The sequence below is a fragment of the Grampus griseus genome, assembly GCF_964374135.1.
Source record: "Grampus griseus genome assembly, chromosome: 9".
NCBI lineage: Eukaryota > Metazoa > Chordata > Mammalia > Artiodactyla > Delphinidae > Grampus > Grampus griseus.
The window spans coordinates 85,471,476-85,490,766 of record NC_139003.1 but is presented as its reverse complement, the minus strand read 5'-3'; the positions used below and the strand labels follow the sequence as shown (position 1 = coordinate 85,490,766).

Sequence of the window (19,291 nt, the reverse complement as noted above, 5' to 3'; positions counted from 1 at the left end):
GCAGCAAAAGCAGTTGTAAGAGGGAAGTTTATAGCAATACAAGCCTACCTCAAGGAACAACAAACATCTCAAATAAACAATCTAACCTTACACTAAAGGAACTAGAGAAAGAGGAACAAACAAAACCCAAAGTTAGCAGAAGGAAAGAAATCATAAAGATCAGAGCATAAATAAACGAAATAGAAAAGAAGAAAACAAGAGCAAAGATCAATAAAACTAAAAGCTGGTTCTTTGAGAAGGTAAACAAAATTGATAAACCATTAGCCAGACTCATCAAGAAAACGAGGGAGAGGACTCAAATCAATAAAATTAGAAATGAAAAAGGAGAAGTTACGACACCACAGAAATACAAAGCATCCTAAGAGACTACTACAAGCAACTCTATGCCAGTAAAATGGACAACCTGAAGAAATGGACAAATTCTTAGAAAGTTATAACCTTCCAAGACTGAACCAGGAAGAAATAGAAAATATGAACAGGCCAATCACAAGTAATGAAATTGAAACTGTGATTTAAAATCTTCCAACAAACAAAAGTCCAGGACCAGATGGCTTCACAGGTGAATTCTATCAAACATTTAGAGAAGAGCTAACACCCACCCTTCTCAAACTCTTCCAAAAAATCGCAGAAGAAGGAACACTCCCAAACTCGTTCTATGAGGCCACCATCACCCTGATACCAAAGCCAGATAAAGATACTACAAAAAAAGAAAATTACAGACCAATATCACTGGTGAATATAGATGCAAAAATCCTCAACAAAATACTAGCAAACAGGATCCAACAACACATTAAAAGGATCATACACCATGATCAAGTGGGATTTATCCCAGGGATGCAAGGATTCTTCAATATATGCAAATCAATCAATGTGATACACCACATTAACAAATCGAAGAATAAAAACCAGATGATCATCTCAATAGAAGCAGAAAGAGCTTCTGACAAAATTCAACACCCATTTATGATAAAAACTCTTCAGAAAGTGGGCATTGAGGGAACTTACCTCAACATAATAAAGGCCATATACAACAAATCCACAGCAAACATCATTCTCAATGGGGAAAAACTGAAAGCATTTCCTCTAAGATCAGGAACAAGACAAGGATGTCCACTCTCACCACTGTTATTCAACAAAGTTTTGTAAGTCCTAGTCATGGCAATCAGAGAAGAAAAAGAAATAAAAGGAATACAAATTGGAAAAGAAGAAGTAAAACTGTCACTGTTTGCAGATGACATGATACTATACATAGAGAATCCTAAAGATGCCACCAGAAAACTACTAGAGCTAATCAATGAATTTGGTAAAGTTGCAGGATACAAAATTAATGCACAGAAATCTCTTGAATTCCTATGCACTAATGGTACAAAATATGAAAGAGAAATTAAGGAAACACTCCCATTTACCACTGCAACAAAAAGAATAAAATACCGAGGAATAAACCTACCTAAGGAGACAAAAGACCTGTATGCAGAAAACTATAAGACACTGATGAAAGAAATTAAAGATGATACAAACAGATGGAGAGATATACCATGTTCTTGGATTGGAAGAGTCAATATTGTGAAAATGACTATACTACCCAAAGCAATCTACAGATTCAATGCAATCCCTATCAAGTTACCAATGGCATTTTTTACAGAACTAGAACAAAAAATCTTAAAATCTGTATGGAGACACAAAAGACCCCAAATAGCCAAAGCAGTCTTGAAGGAATGAAACGGAGCTGGAGGAATCAGACTCCCTGACTTCATAGTATACTACAAAGCTACAGTAATCAAGACAATATGGTACTGGCACAAAAACAGAAACATAGATCAATGGAATAGGATAGAAAGCCCAGAGATAAACCCACGAACCTATGGTCAACTAATCTCTGACAAAGGAGGCAAGGTCATACAATGGAGAAAAGACACTCTCTTCAATAAGTGGTGCTGGGAAAACTGGACAGCTACATGTAAAAGAATGAAATTAGAATACTACCTAACACCATACACAAAAATAAACTCAAAATGGATTAGAGATCTATATGTAAGACCGACACTGTAAAATTCTTAGAGGAAAACATAGGAAGAACACTCTTTGACATAAATCACACCAAGATCTTTTTTGATCCACCTCCTAGAGTAATGGAAATAAAACCGAAAATAAACAAATGGGACCTAATGAAACTTAAAAGCTTTTGCACAGCAAAGGAAACTACAAACAAGATGAAAAAACAACCCTCAGAATGGGAGAAAATATTTGCCAAGAATCAATGGACAAAGGCTTAATCTCCAAAATATATAAACAGCTCATGCAGCTCAATATTAAAAAAACCAACAACCCAATCCAAAAATGGGAAGAAGACCTAAATAGACATTTCTCCAAAGAAGATATACGGATGGCCAAGAGGCACATAAAAAGCTGCTCAACATGACTAATTATTAGAGAAATGCAAATCAAAACTACAATGAGGTATCACCTCACACCAGTTAGAATGGGCATCATCAGAAAATCTACAAACAACAAATGCTGGAGAGGGTGTGGAGAAAAGGGAACTCTCTTGCACTGTTGGTGGGAATGTAAATTGATAGAGCCACTATGGAGAACAGTATGGAGGTTCATTAAAAAACTAAAAATAAAATGACCATATGACCCAGCAATCCCACTACTGGGCATATACCCAGAGAAAACCACAATTCAAAAATACACATGCACCCCAATGTTCATTGCAGCACTATTTACAATAGCCAGGTCATGGAAGCAACCTAAATGCCCATTGACAGACAAATGGATAAAGAAGATGTGGTACATATATACAATGGAATATTACTCAGCCATAAGAAGGAACGAAATTGAGTCATTTGTAGAGACGTGGATGGATCTAGAGACTCTAATATAGAGTGAAGTAAGTCAGAAAGAGCAAAGCAAATATCGTATATTAACACATATATGTGGAACCTAGAAAAATGGTACAGATGAACCGGTTTGCAGGGCAGAAATTGAGACACAGATATAGAGAACAAACGTATGGACACCAAGGGGGGAAAGTGGCGGGGGGGATGGTGGTGGTGGTGTGATGAATTGGGAGATTGGGATTGACATATATACAATAATATATATTAAATGGATAACTAATAAGAAACTGCTGTATAAAAAAATAAAATAAAATTCAAAAAAATTCACACTCTCAACCTAGGTCATTTCAAGGCAATATCAGTAGGTTTTATTTTATTGATGCATTCTCTCTTTAAGAAAACATAAATCACATGGTGAGATTAATTACTCTAGATGGTTTTCTAAATAAGTGTTCTTTAGTTCCTAATATATTGTATCTTATCTCTGCCACATTACAGTATAGTCCCCTAGAGGGGTGTTATGCTTTTAGATGGCCTCATTTGGGTAGCACCCTAATTATTTTCAAATTGAACTGCAAAACAAACAAAAAAACCAGTAATCCTAATTGAATATTGGCGTGTGGTTTCCATCTTAATTTTAATTGTATATGTTATAAGGTCATTTAGTTTCAGATATTTCTAGCCAAAAAAAAATAAGCCAACGTGAGAACTTCAACAATAGCTCCTGTATCTGTCCCCTGCCTCCCCTCCAACCCTGCTGCCACTGCCATAGTTCAAGCACCATTTCTCCTTACTAACCTCTCTTGCCTTAAGTATCACTGTCCTCAGATCTGTTCTCCACTCTGCTGTGGTGTGATCTTGCACCATGCAAACCTGAGCCTTTCACTTCCTTGCTCAGACTTCTTCAGGAGCTCTACGTTGCTTTCAGCATAAAGTCTAAATAGTCTACTGTGGAGGACCAAGCTCTTCCTGAGGTGGTTCCTGCCTACTTGTGCAGCCTCACTTCCAGATGACTCCCACCTTTCATCTTTGCTCCAGAGACATAGAACTGACTCTCCTACAGCTCCGCAAACATGTCATGCTCTCCTTGCCTTCCCATTTCTGTGAGTTAATCTCTCTGTCGGAAACAGCCTTTCTTCTTGTCCACCTAGTAAATTCTTGCTCATCCCTCAAGTTTCAGCTGTGTGAAGCTCATCTGGAATTCCTGGGCAGGCTTAGGATCTACCTGCCTTGTGCTTCCGCTGTACTTTATAATGCCTCCAATAAAGCAATCAGCTCGATATATTTTAATATTTTTTTCCACGCCTATCTCCTTACAAATTGTAAGTTTCTTGAGGGCAGAGGCTGGATCCTCCTATCTTTGGGATGCCCAGCATTATGCTTAGTACATAGAGGTGTGTAAAATATTTGATCAGTGAGTCAGTGAGTGAGGGAATGAATGGATCTGGTACCGTTTCCTTCCTGTAAACCAAACACTTAGACTTTTAAAAATTCCACATTTTCTTAGCTATGATCTGAGCTGGAGTGGGAGAGCTTACAGTTGCATGTCTTAATCTGATGATGTGCTTTCAAGAGACCACCCATCTGCATGGAACACACATACAAATAAAGCCTGAGCTTTAGTGCAGCACAACCCCTAAAGGAGGAAGCACATGAAATCACTTGAGATTTAAGAAATAGAAAGAATGGGAGTTAAAAGAAAGCAGAATAACTCAGAGACAAATGGATTTGCCTTGGATTAAAAACAAAAAACACATTAGAAGTCTGCCCTACTGAACTTTTTCATATGAAGCTGGACCTCTCCTTAGTCCATTCCAGGCCCTTCTTCCCAGCCAGTGGCCTTATATGAGTCTGCTGGTCCCATGACTAGCAATAGTGGTTTTCCTCATAGAAGTTCCAGTCAATTTTCTCCTGTTTCCAGCAAAATGCCTACTAAAATCATTGCAAAAAGAAGTGACCATCCTGAGCTTGTCTTTTCCCTCAAGGAGAATATCTGGTTGATATAACCTTCCTCTCAACCTCCATCAGGTAGGAGGCAAGTAGACTCAAGGTGACTTTTCTATTTCCAGGTAACAGAGATGCTAATTTTCCTTCCCTCCATAAACATATAGAGGACCAATTTCTGTGTATTGACCAAAGCCTGCTTTCCTTTAGACTTGTAGGTTGGTAAATTAGGGTGGAAAGGTTGACACATTTAAAAAAGAAGTATGATACAAAATTCGTACTAATAATCAAGTAAGTAGAAATAAATAAAAATAATTAAGAAGAAAAGGTAAATTATTTTTATAAAATTGTAATTGCTAACCAGAGTATAAAGGGGAAGATCACTTGTGAGGTTAAGATACATTTTCATGGACATTGTACAAGATAGCATTATCAATGATTTTAGAAAGAGGATGTGTTAATTGAGATAAAACATATTTCCAATAAAAGTTTTGTTCTTTACTCCTAAGAGAATGTGGTAGGCAACACCAAACAGAGCGAATCTTTCAGAAAGAAACATTATATAAATGTTAACACTGATTCACACAATTACAAAGGGAACTAGATTTCATCCAAGAATTCTGAGAGTATGCCAGCAAGATAAGGGAAAACTGGGTCCATAAAAATAATTTTATAAATAGACTACTCATTCATTCACAAATACTTATTGTCAACTGTGTGTCAAACGCTATGCAAGGTTATAGGAGTACTAAACTTACACAGCCTGGTCTCAAGGTACAACTTAGTGGCAAAACAACAACAAGAGTAACATTACATGGCTAAAAGTTACTAAAAGCATGAGTTCAGAGTGTGGCTTCACATCCTTACTGGTGTCACAACACTATGAGAGTTCAGGCAAGTTACCCTGTGCCTCCATTACCCTCTCTTTAAAACAGTAATTATAATATTACTTTCCTCATAGTGTTGTGAGGATTTGTAAAGTGCTTAACGTAAGTGTGTGGCACACGGTAAACATTCAATACATCTTTGCAATAATTTATTGGAATTATGACATAATGAGGTATATTTGCTGTTATGGAGATATGTGCACTGCACTGCATCTTGGAAGCATGGATGAGTTGGAAAGTGAGTGCTTTTGTCCCTGTTGTCTCTGTGGAGGAGTCAGGAGATGCTCTTCAGCTTTTGAGGTGCAGCTAAGAGCTTCAGTAGGTGTTTGTGAGGTAAAGAAGAGAAGGGCATTCTCAATGAAGGAAGAAGCAGGGGGGGAGGCATAGAGACATGACAGAGGGTTATATGTTGGGAGATCCACAGGTGACTTTGTATTGGCATAGCATGGCCTGAGAAGACGGAGGATGTGGCAGGAGATGAGGATGGAGAAAGAGGAGGAGGGCAGAATGTGTATGGCCTCGCAAAGCGATTCAGACTGTGCTATATGCAATGGGAGCCACTGAAGAACTCTGAGTAGGACTCATACAGATTTGTGTACACAGACATAACGGTAAGGGGGATCTATTTAAGAATGGGAAAGGTATTGCAATGACACTAGAAATAATGAGGTTTTGATCATGGTGGCAGATGAGGCATGCATAAGAGATTTTTAGGAGGTAGTATAGGTAGGGCGGGCTTGGTGATTGACTGGATATGGGGAGCAGTGGGGAGAGGAGTAGACACAGATAATATCCAGGTTTTTATCTGGTCAGCTGTGGACATGGTGGTACCATTAACCAGGAAAAGAATCCTAAGAAAAGGATTAGGACTTGGACACAAGATGCTGAATTCCATTTCAACATGTTTCAATCCAGTACCAGGACACATCTCTCCTGACTAAGAGCTCATTTGGTCCTGGCTGACAAAAAAGACAGACACCCATTTGGCTTCAGAATCTTCCCTTTTGTTTTGTTTTGTTTCTCAGTATGTTTGACAAGGAATCATAGGCATTCCATATATTACAATTTAAGCATTACTGAAAGCAGAAAATTTACGCAAAGGATTTTCAACAACACCTTCTAACTGTATCCCCTCTATCACAACAACTTATATCCAATTTTACCCTCAAAAAAAAAAAAAAAAAAAAGCAGCAAGAAAGGAGGCTTCTTATGTTTGCTGTTAGGGATCTTTTGTTCTTTTTAGATTTCTCATGATCTACACTCCCAATAATTACATCAAAGTCCTCAGTCATCCTAGACTCCTGGGTACCTCATTCCATCTTATTTCATAGAATGTATTTTCCAACATCCTATATTCAAATATTCTAAATTGTATAGATTATATTTATAGATTTCTCAGAGAAATTTCCCCCTATATTTGTTTATCTTTATGATTGTATTTTATGTGAATTTTCTGTTTATATTCTTTAGTCATTTATATATTGAGGGGTCTCAATATTCCTGCCAATTTGTATGAACTCCTTATAATGTAGTTATTAATCATTTGTCATATTTTCATATTTTCTCCATACTTTACAATGGCTTATGTCATGACTATGGAAGAGAGGTTTGTTTCAGTGTTTTAATATTGAAAGCCTATAAGCTACTGCTTATAAAGAGTATTCAAGAAAAAATGAATTAAAAGTTGGACAAACTATGCAATCTTATGTAATTTTATACAGATTTTTTCAAGAGACTTTCTTTAATCATATGCAGAACAGATTATAAAATTTATTTATGCTTATTTACTGTTCTGGTGTGCCTGTATTAAAGTGCTGACAGTTTCCAAACTGAAATATACTATAAACAAGGATGGTTCCTGGCTATCAGATAAACTACATTGTATTTTATTCTAAAGTTAGTATTCCATAATGCCTAGACCATCTTCCAGACTTTTTCTAAAAGCACAGACTCTCAGAAGAAAAGCCATGTGCAAGTTGTAAAGACTAAATCTTTCAGATTGTGAAGCTGATTAACAAGGTTTCCTCAACAATATATAAAACTTGTTTTTTAATTATGACCAAATATTTAGTCTTATAATAGGGCAACATACTGATGTTTTTATTTTCCTCAGTGTGTCATCTTTTGCCAACAAACAACATAATTACACCAAGCAAAACAGTAATTCCATTTTGTAAATGCGCTTAACAGGAGTTTGGGAAAATTAAAAGACTGTTGCCTGTTAGAATGAATGGCTATTACCAAAAAGGTAAGAAATAACAAGTGTTTGTGAGAATGTGGAGAAATGGGACTGCTTGTGCACTGTTGGTAGGAATGTAAATTGGTGTAGCCACTATGGAAAACAGTATGACGGTTCCTCAAGAAATTAAAAATAGAACTATCATATGATCTAGCATTTCCAAAGGAAATGAAAACATTAATTTAGAAAGATATATGTAACCCCCCTGTTCACTGCAGCATTATTTACAATAGCCAAGACATGGGAACAACCAAAGTGTCCATTGATGGATGACTGGATAAAGAAAATGTGGTGTATATATATATATTTAGCCATAAAAGAGAAGGAAATCTTGCCATTTGTGACAACATGGATGAACCTTGAGGGCACAATGCCAAGTGAAAAAAGTCAGACACAGAGGGATAAATACTGTATGATCTCATTTATATGTGGAATCTAAAAAAAAAACAAATAAAACCTCATAGACACAGAGAAGAGATTGGTAATTGGTGGAGGTGGGGTTGGGGGGTGTGGGCAAAATGGGTGAAGGGGGCTAAAAGGTACAAACTTCTAGTTATAAAATAAATAAGTCATGGGGTGTAAAGTACAGCATGGTGACTACAGTTAATAATAATGTATTGTATATCTGAAAATTGCTAAGAGAGATCTTAGAAGTTCTCATCACAAGAAAAAAAATTGTAACTATATATGGTGACAGATGTTAAACAGACTTATTGTGATGGTCATTTCACGATACATACAAATACTGAATCACTATATGTACACCTAAAACTAATATAATGTTATATGTTAATTATATCTTAATAAAAAAGATTGTTAATAGGTAACACAACAAATTAACTGGGACAGCTAGTTGTTATGTCTAAAATAATCTTTTGTTCAAAGTACCTCTCAAACTATTCAGCAGGAAATAAGGGAAAGAGTGATGGAAAAAAAGGTTTAAATAAATAACAGATTCTATATTTAGAAGGAAGGATAGAATCAGAAAACTCAGCATTTTGCAACTTTCAGCAAAATAACTGATTTAGGCAAGGATCATCAATTAATGCTCAAATCATTGACTGAAACGTTGTTGGGAAACAGGGAATTCATGCGGTCTCAAAGGATCACATCATGGATTATTTATTAAATAAACAGAAAAAATACAGTTCTAATGAAACTGCACCTAGGTAGTAGTTTTACAGAAAATGTTTACCTAGAATCTAATCATAAGGAACAGTCAGACAAATCCAGAATGTGGGACATTTTACGTAATGGCTGGCCTGGGATCTTGAAAGACAACATTTAAAGAAAAAAAAAAAGGCTAAAGAGACATGCAACCAAATGTAACGTGTGAACTCTGAGGACTGGATAAAAAGCAAATTTGAATACTGACTCTATATTATATAGTATGGTAGTACTGTTAATCTTCAGTATCATATTATATATACATAATCCTATATAGTTACATAGGAAAATGTCCTTATTCCTAGGAAGATGCATATAGAATATTCAGAGGTAAAGCATCAAGATAGCTGAAACTTATTTTCAAATGGTTCACACTACACATATGAATTTAAAATATATATATTATATATACATATAAAACTATATTCACACATAAATATCAGTAAAACTATAACAGCAATTAAGCAAAATGTGGCAAAGTATTTATAACTGGTGAATTTAGGTGAAGGATATATAAGTGTTCATTATACCATTCTTTGAACCTGGCTGTAGATTTGAATATTTTCAAAATAAAGAGTTGGGGGAAGTATGTTTTATGTTTATGTTGGTGATATTCTAAGCCTGGAGTAGTATGACTCAGTCATATAGTAAGTACACACAGACACACATACCATTCCAACATTTGGTAACTCGTTCATTGCTGATGTCTATCTATATCACCTAAGCAATTCCAGATGTAAAATTGGGGGAAAAAAAGAATAGTTTTCAAAGGATTTGTTTGCTCCCAACTATCTGGTGTACATCTATCTGTTCCTGGCAGCATGTAGTGTTCCCACCCACTACTCCCAGTGACCCCAATCTGAACTATTTTCCAAACAACTCACACTTTCCAAATGAAGCCTTTGTTCATGCTGCTTCCTCAGTCTGAAACACTGTTCCTATTCCTTTGTCAAAATCTTACCCAGACTTTAAGGCTTAATTCAGATTCTTCTTCCTCTGTGAAAGTCTCTTCTAGACTGTCACCTATTCCTTCCAACTAAAAGCAATCACCCCCTGCCCTGTGATCTCTATACCTCTTTTGAAACACATCCTCATTCTTTTTGCATTATTGTCACTTATTCCCTAAAGAGGGAAAGTTTTGTTTAACAATGTTGCATAGGATAAAATCCACATTCCAGAATAATGTACGAGGCTCTCATGGCTTGGTGCCTGCTTCCTTTTGAGTCTTAAGTCTTGACACTCCCTTCAATGGACCAGAGCTACAATATAAGCCAATTTTTCACTAGGGACGCCTGGACCCCTAAGATCCAGGTCTCTCAATTCCATGGCCTATGAAGGAGCAAGGCGCTCCCCAGGATTCCTATGAATTCCTAAGGCTTCGCATTCTCATACAACCTGTAATGCTAGTGACTTCTCCAGGCTACCACACCATCTGCTTTCCTTTGCATTTTACCTGATTACAAAATTTAGCCCCTTCTAAATTTTGGGAAAATAAACCAGAACCTTTCCTGCAAAGCATTCGTGAGTTTGGCTGACTTTTGAGGGAGATGAAGGAGGATTTACATTTTCATGATGCTACAACTTCCCTGAAAATTTAAGTACCCACCTGCTCTTTGCCTCACTGAGGCCCAGTCACTCCATCTGGTTGGCTCCTCTTTGCTTCTTTCTTAGTCTTGTCCTCCCACCTTCCTCTTTTTATCCCTCCCAGAAGTAAAAGCTTGGCACAGCCAACCCCCAGGACTTTCCCCCCCAAGCACTTAACAAGGTATTAAACAAAACAAAACAAAAACAAAACCCTGCAGTTTATTCCTTAACAGAAATTCTTAGATCAGCTTTTCAGATATTTTAAAAATCCATGTAAATCTAATCATGCCATGCTACATAGTTCCATATATATGCCATACTATTTCATACCTCAATGCTTTTGCACATTCTGTTCCTTCAGCCTGGAATGTCCTTCCCTTTGTAGCTTTCTTGGCAATTTACACTTCCCCACTCATGACTCTCCTCCATGCAGTCTTCTCTAATCCAAAGTAGTGCCCTCATCTTTCCTCTTTGGTTCGACCACCGTGCACAGTATTTACCTTCCACAGGGTTGTAATGATCTAGTGTACATGTCTGTCTTTAATGCCAGACTATGGGATCCTTGACAGTAAACACTGCACCTCATTGACCTTTATACTCCCAGCTTCTATCCCAGAGCCTGAACAATATAATACATGCTAAATAAATATTTATCGAATGATGAATTAAGAATGAATGAATTTTACCTAGACCTGAGATTTAAGACTTTCTAAGGTATAAAGAAAGACTGTAAAATGCTGGAACCATCACTTGCTTCACCTTCTAATTTGGAGCATTTATAAGCTTCACAATGCCAAGGCATCTTATTATCTGTCCTTTTAATTATAGCCATCCTAGTAGGTATGTAGTATTTAGTATCTCACTGTGGTTTTGATTTGTATTTACTTAATGGCTAATGATATTTAATTAATTAAATTTTGAGGCCATACATTTTAATGAACAACCATAGTGATGAAATGTGGCACTCCATTTTAATACTAATTAATATTTTAAAATAATTTTGAACAAAATGGTAAAGATATTATAGTCTGTTAAATGTCATACTTAACAAGTATACTTCATTACAGCTCATCTTTAAAAAATTCTAACATGGCTACATAGACATAAAAAAAAAGTGAAAACTTCAGAGAAACTATTCAGAGATAGTTCCATAAGACAAATTCCACATCGAATAATAAAACATCTTTAGCTGTTATCAAGTACAGGGCAAAGGGAAAAACTTTGCATCTCTTACTTGATATTTTTGTTCAAACCATTTAGTTTCTGTTGGGGTAGTATCTAAACTCCAATTCTTCTAACATGAATAAAACAGCATCCACATCTGGAACCCAGACCACGTGTCATGGCTTCACAGGGTTTGCCCATTCTTTGTTTTGAAATAAGGAGACAGAAAACATAATGTGCTCCTAGCAAAAGAATCCACATTTGCAATAAAATTAAAAGTATAAATGGAGTGATTTTATTTTTGTGTGGTATACAGGACTGTTAAATGAGATTAGAAATTGCAATTTAAACAGTGACTTCAATGAAGCAGAACTTCAAGCACTTTCCTCCTTGATCTGGCTTTTGTTTTTGAAAAATGAAAGGGCCTAATATGTACATCAGTGAAAAAAGCGGGATATAATATTTGCAGGACCCATTTTCAATTACGATCCAAATGTGGTTTGTACGATCAATAAAATGTAAACCAGTCCTGCAAATAAAATGTAAAAAGGACAAATCATATACCATTTCTGGCATTTTCCCTGCCAGCCAGCTCTGGGACCATAGAATGAGGAAAATGGTCTAGGAAGCATATCTAACAGAAATAGAAAAGTAATATGATCCTGAATGCAAAACAGGAGGATGGCATCTATAATGCACATTAGTCAGTTCCTTATCTGAATGTTGTGCCAGTTTAGGGCAGGAGGGTATGGAGAAATGGGCCAGCAAAACCACACATAAAAAAATGAAGGGCTAAAAGTACAATCTGTATTTTTTTAAATAAAAAGAAGCAAAGCTTTTAGCCTAAAAAAGAAGTGAGCTACTGATGAATGATTATCTGTCTATACGCCTTTATATAAAGATATTTCTTCTCCCTCCAAGCAGTTAAACATAATAAAATGAGATAAAGATTTTCAGATGTTTAGGCTAGGCATAAAAAAGAATTTATTGATAAATAGATTCATTAGCCACATGAAGTGTCTTCAAAACAAAGCTGTAAGCTTAGGGGTCTTTAAGGTTTCTTTATATTGATTCGTATAACATTTACCTGGAAACAGAAGGCAAGATAAGAAGTTTCCTGCCTCTGGGATTTCTAACACTTTTTGTAAAACATTAGGGACAACCTGAAAATTTTATTTAACAATGCTGTCTAACCAAAGTGATTTTATGATTTGTTAAGTGTAAAGAAATAGAAGACAGAAGCTAAATTTTTTTTAGTTTGCATAATTGTTATCTCATTGGAAATATACCTTCCATACTAAATTATAATCATCAAATAATCTTTATATTAAACATTTTTTGGGTTTGATGACACTTTCCAGGCATAAAAAATTAAAGGAACTTTATCTGAGTGTGATAAAATCACTGATATTGGAATTCAGGTAAGATAATTACAGTTCTTCGTTAAAGAATTACGATTGAAAATTAAGCACAAATCAAATAATCTTTGTAGGTCACAACAGAAAAAAGAAGTGGATTGGAACTGTAACAATACATATGTGATCCTGGTTGAGCCAAGATTAACATCTGCCAATAGTCAGGTCTCCACAGCCCAAGGTGACTGAGAGGTTTGCTTTCCCATTTTTCTTGTCTACTCTCTCCCTTCCAGATGTCAGACTTACAGGATAACTAGGGATAGGTTGACATTTTACTTGTAGAATGATGAACTGCAATGTGGTAAAAGTCTCATATAATGGAAGTGTTCTGTAGGTAATCTGTGTTATATCATCTAACCATAAAAACTGGGGGACTCTGAAAACCTATACCAGGTACTTAACAATTAGGGACTTAAGTTACTCAAACATAGCTGGTAGCATAGTTTACCAGGATAGAAAGCATGAGATAAGTAACTGGATAGAATAAATGATTATGTGCTCAAATGGTACTTTAAGAACTCATGAGAAGTACATTTCCTAGACCTGGTGTTGAGTGATATATAGGAAGTCATAAAGTAGCTATTGTGAGTAAGCCACATGTAATGTTTATCACAACATTAAGCAACTCAATTTGCTGTTAAAAGAAGAAAAGTTGCAATCATATGTCACACATGTATTGAACTAGGGCAAAATCTGGTTACTTATTAGTAAAATAATGGAAGATAACATTCTTAAAGGGAACTAATAATCTAGGAATGCGGAAACTGTTAAATGCATCAGAAACTCCATTTAAAGTATCCTGAGAGTTCAAAACCCCAAGCATTTATGAAAATCTGGGGCTAAACTCAGAAAAAATTTTTTTAAACAGAAACCCTTATTGAGATAAAAGGATTTATCTCACATATGGAAAGATACTGCAAATGATGGCTGAAAAGTCCACCAGAGCATGGCAGACTTGAAGTTAAGCTCTCTTCCATGAATTTGAAATGGACTTTGCAAGTCCTAACATTACTAATAGGAGAGTGTTAAAATATTATATGAGCTGGTGGGCTATAGAGAGGGACAGGCCAAACGGTGCTCTAGACTTTAGCATAGAATTCTAGTGTTCTGAAGCTCAAGGAATCTTAGAACCATTTAAACCACTCTGTTATTTTACAAGTGAGGAAACTAAGGCCCAGAGGGCTTAAATGATTAGTCCAAAGTCCTATGCCATCTCAGCAAACTAATCTAACTCATCTAGTTTTACAGAAACGAAGAGTAGAAGTGGAGAACTGCTGTTCTAAATGGTTGATTGGCAACATGACAGTGGGAAAAACTGTTTTCAAATGATTTTTGCTGTATTTCACTGCATCTGGACAATGTAATGGTACTTAAGAGGAAAATGTAACACCATTAGGGAGTCTCCTTTTAGAGGTATTAGTGTCAAGCAATGTCAATTTCCCCCAGTTTCAGACCCTGGTTCCAAAGGTTCTAGCAGGTTCCTAAGAAATCTACCTAGTAGTACATTCAATTGTATAAAGAGTTAAAAAGAACAAACACTATCTTTCAAAACAAAGATCCCAGAGAGGACTAACAACTTGCATATAGGACAAGATTGTAACTCTACAATAACAAAAGGGGTTATAATGCATGTAACCCACTAGAAAAAAAAGCCAAGAGGTTCCTGTAAGGCTAAACCATGGTTTACCTACTGCAGTTCATTTAAGGATTAAACATGCATTTACATAAAACTTTATCCATGAATATGATCTAGTCGGGCTTTCAAAAGGTCTTTGACAAAGTGATAGAATAAAGTTTATTAAAATAAAACGGTTAAGTGTTAACATTTCTAATACTGGGTTATATTTCTTATATGGTGATCAGTCACATTTGATCAACAACTACAAATCATTCAGAAGTATTGAAACCTACCATGGTGATGACATACATGGCCTCTTAATATCTATCACTTATTAATTTTAAAATGCTTCTTTGGATGAGACAGAGGGCTGACCAAAGTCTGAGGCTACATACCAGGAAGCCACTGCTTTCTGCCATTTATCTTTGAGTCTACAGGTTCCAGGCCTTTTTATTTTCATTCTTTGGAGCCTGAAAAATCATACTATTTTTAGGTGCTCTGAGATCTTAGATGAAAGCGTTTACCCATATGCTAACTATATGATCATACAGCTGAGTTTGGCCTAGCTCTAAAAAATGTAACCTTTTAAAAATTGGTATGTATTGATTTTCAGTGCCCTAAAAGAAAATAAAACAGGGGGAATACAAGCACATGGAAATATAGAATTATTTAATTATTAGTTGCATAAGATCAGCTGTTCTATTCAAGTTCATGAAAAAAATTTTTTCTCTTTCTCATCATCCCTCTTTTTCTCCTCCCTGCTTTTGGAGTGTGTGTGTGTGTGTGTGTGTGTGTGTGTGTGTGTGTGTGTGTGTGTGTGTGTGTGTGTGTGCACTCGAGTGTTGTGGCATTTAACCTCCTTTTACCTCTTCCAAGGATCCAAGGTTCACACTTCTGGGCATGTGGTAATCCTTCTCCTCCTTCCCTCCTCCAGCCCAATTATTAAGTTCCAAAAGAGATGAAACAAAGAAGGGGGAGGAGAAAGTGACACATGAGCCAATTTCACAATTCCTTATCTGGATTTACAAGAGAGGGGGAAGAGAATAAACTAAGGTGGTTAAACTGAGATGTTTAGGTTATCCTAAATTTATCAGGAAATTTTTTCTTATTACTTTAGAAGCTAACTATAGGAGATTTTCTTTTTAGCTTAAAACATTGAAAACTACATAATGAATTAATGAGAAAAAGGAGGAGATGAGCATTTTTACCCTGATTTGGTTCTGCACAAATCATGAACATTACAGGAATAAAGAATTACCTCATTTTAGTTTTACTGGAAACCACAGCACATGCAGTTTGAGTGTCTGGAGCCTCAGATGTATTGACTTTTTAGAATCTGGTTTTAATTACTTTCCCCAACTTTAGTTTTGTTCTGAGAACTTTAGACATTCAGCGATCATGTTAAACTAAAATTATTTGGTGCTCTTGAAAGACACATTTATTTTGGAAGCAATGTTTGATACAGTCATAATTGACCATTTCTTAAGAAAACTTTTCCTTGAGCATTTTGCAAATTTAAATAACAGACTGTCAAGTTTGGCAAAAAATTGGTCTAACTGGGATGTTACAATACAAATAAATTGGAAGCTCTGTCTTATTAAGTTGTTTGGATAGAACCAAAGGAATAAATAAAATTATTCACTCCAGTTGCTTTTTACATTCCCTTAATCTAGTTTTTATTTCTCATTCCCTTTTTTGGGGAATGAAGTATGCTATAAATACATTAATACAATATCCATACATATGAATGTGCATATTTTTCTTTATGCAGGTTATTTGAGAGTGAAAACCTTGAAGATTGACCAAAATTATTTATTATTTCAGTTTTCATATGTTGAGGTAGTTAAGAAACAGCACTAAAGACGAGAAAATCAGGTTTAGTTATGTCTCACCACAAGGACTTACACATGTATGTACGCACTGAAAACATGCCTCTGTGTGTTTACATGTAAGTATGTATGTAAATGTATACCTATGTGTAGTGTATGTGTGCAAATTAAATATTTACAAGTTTTAGCATGTTAGATTACATATATTTACATGTAAATACATGTAAGTATATACCTAACTGTCTAGCACGTGTGTGCTAAATTAAATATATGTACACATCTTAGTGGTTGTTAGACTACATGAATATGTCAATGTGTGTGGATATTTATTATGCCCAAATTGTGTATAGAGATGTTATAAGCTTATTTATTTCTGGGCTAACACCAAATAAATGATGGTCAATATTCAAGACAAATAAAATTAGTTTGTTAAAGAATTACCTTTTTGTTTATACTTTAACTTTAAAAATTAAATATCTATGTACATTTACATAGATATTTACATTTACAAGGCTCTTTTTCCTACGGTAAGGAAATTCAGAATATGCTCTTAGAAGAAATAACTTTTTTTTTACAAACAAAAAAATTTTATTGAAGTACAGTTGAATTATAATGTATGAATTTCTGTTTCACAGCAAAATGACAGTGATAAATTTATATATACATTCTTTTTCTTTTCTTTTTTTCTTTTAACATCCTTATTGGGGTATAACTGCTTTACAATGTTGTGTTAGTTTCTGCTGTATAACAAAGTGAATAAGCTATACATATACATATATTCCCATAATCCCTCCCTCTTGCATCTCCTTCCCACCCTCCCTATGCCACCCCTCTAGGTGGTCACAAAGCACCAAGCTGATCTCCCTGTGCTATGTAGCTGCTTCCCAATAGCTACCTATTTTACATTTGGTAGTGTATATATGTAATGTTTATATGTCAGTGCTACTCTCTCACTTCGTCCCATCTTACACTTCTTCCTCCGCTTGTCCTCAAGTCCATCCTCTACGTCTGCGTCTTTATTCCTGTCCTGCCCCTAGGTTCTTCAGAACCATTTTTTTTTCTTTTTAGATTCTATATATATGTGTTAGCATATGATATTTGTTTCTCTCTTTCAGACTTACTTCACTCTGTATGACAGAATCTAGGTCCATCCACCTCACTAAAAATAACTCAATTTCATTTCTTTTTATGGCTGAGTAATATCCCATTGTATATATGTGCCACATCTTCTTTACCCATTCTTCTGTCAATGGACACTTAGGTTACTTCCATGTCCTGGCTATTATAAACAGAGCTGCAATAAACATTGTGGTACATGTCTCTTTTTGAATTATGGTTTTCTCAGGGTATATGCCCAGTAGTGGGATTGCTGGGTCATAAGTAGTTCTATTTTTAGTTTTTCAAGGAACCTCCATACTGTTCTCCATAGTGGCTGTATCAATTTACATTCCCACCTACAGTGCAAGAGGGTTCCCTTTCCCCACACCCTCTCCAGCATTTACTGTTTGTAGATTTTTTGATGATGGTCATTCTGACCAGTGTGAGGTGATACCTCATTGTAGTTTTGATTTGCATTTCTCTAATGATTAGTGATGTTGAGCATCCTTTCATGTGTTTGTTGGCAATCTGTATATCTTCTTTGGAGAAAAGTCTATTTACATCTTCTGCCCATTTTTGGATTGGGTTGTTTTTTCTGATATTGATCTGCATGAGCTGCTTGTATATTTTGGAGATGAATCCTTTGTCAGTTGCTTCATTTGCAAATATTTTCTCCCATTCTGAGGGTTGTCTTTTCGTCTTCTTTATGGTTTCCTTTGCTGTGCAAAAGCTTTTAAGTTTCATTAGGTCCCATCTGTTTATTTTTGTTTTTATTTCCATCTCTCTAGGAGGTGGGTCAAAAAGGATCTTGCTGTGATTTATGTCATAGAGTGTTCCACCTGTGTTTTCCTCTAAGAGTTTTATAGTGTCTGGCCTTACATTTAGGTCTTTAATCCAGTTTGAGCTTATTTTTCTGTATGGTGTTAGGAAGTGTTCTAATTTCATCCTTTTACATGTAGCTGTCCAGTTTTCCCAGCACCACTTATTGAAGAGACTGTCTTTTCTCCATTGTATATTCTTGCCTCCTTTATCAAAGATAAGGTGAACATAGATGCGTGGGTTTATCTCTGGGGTTTCTATCCTGTTCCGTTGATCTATATTTCTGTTTTTGTGCCAGTAACATACTGTCTTGATTACTGTAGCTTTGTAGTATAGTCTGAAGTCAGGGAGCCTGATTCCTCCAGCTCCGTTTTTCTTTCTCAAGATCGATTTGGCTATTCAGGGTCTTTTGTATCTCCATACAAATTATGAAATTTTTCTGTGAAAAATGCCATTGGTACTTTGATAGGGATTGCATTGAATCTGTAGATTACTTAGGGTAGTACAGTCATTTTCACAATGTTGATTCTTCCAATCCAAGAACATAGTATATCTCTCCATCTGTCTGTATCACCTTTAATTTCTTTCATCAGAGTCTTATAGTTTTCTGCATACAGGTCTTTTGTCTCCTTAGGTAAGTTTATTCCTAGGTATTTTATTCTTTTTGTTGAAGTGGTAAATGGGAGT

The 19,291-nt window shown here is 35.7% G+C and overlaps 1 protein-coding gene across 1 annotated transcript in view; it reads left to right on the top strand.

Moving 5' to 3' along the window:
* Positions 1 to 19,291, top strand: part of FBXL13 (F-box and leucine rich repeat protein 13) — a gene marked incomplete at both ends in the record, with an annotated part of 180,714 nt that overhangs the window by 146,255 nt on the left and 15,168 nt on the right. Inside the window, 2 exon segments of the mRNA XM_082661714.1 lie at positions 13,167 to 13,203; positions 13,206 to 13,246. Coding sequence (XP_082517840.1) covers positions 13,167 to 13,203; positions 13,206 to 13,246 — 78 coding nt within the window.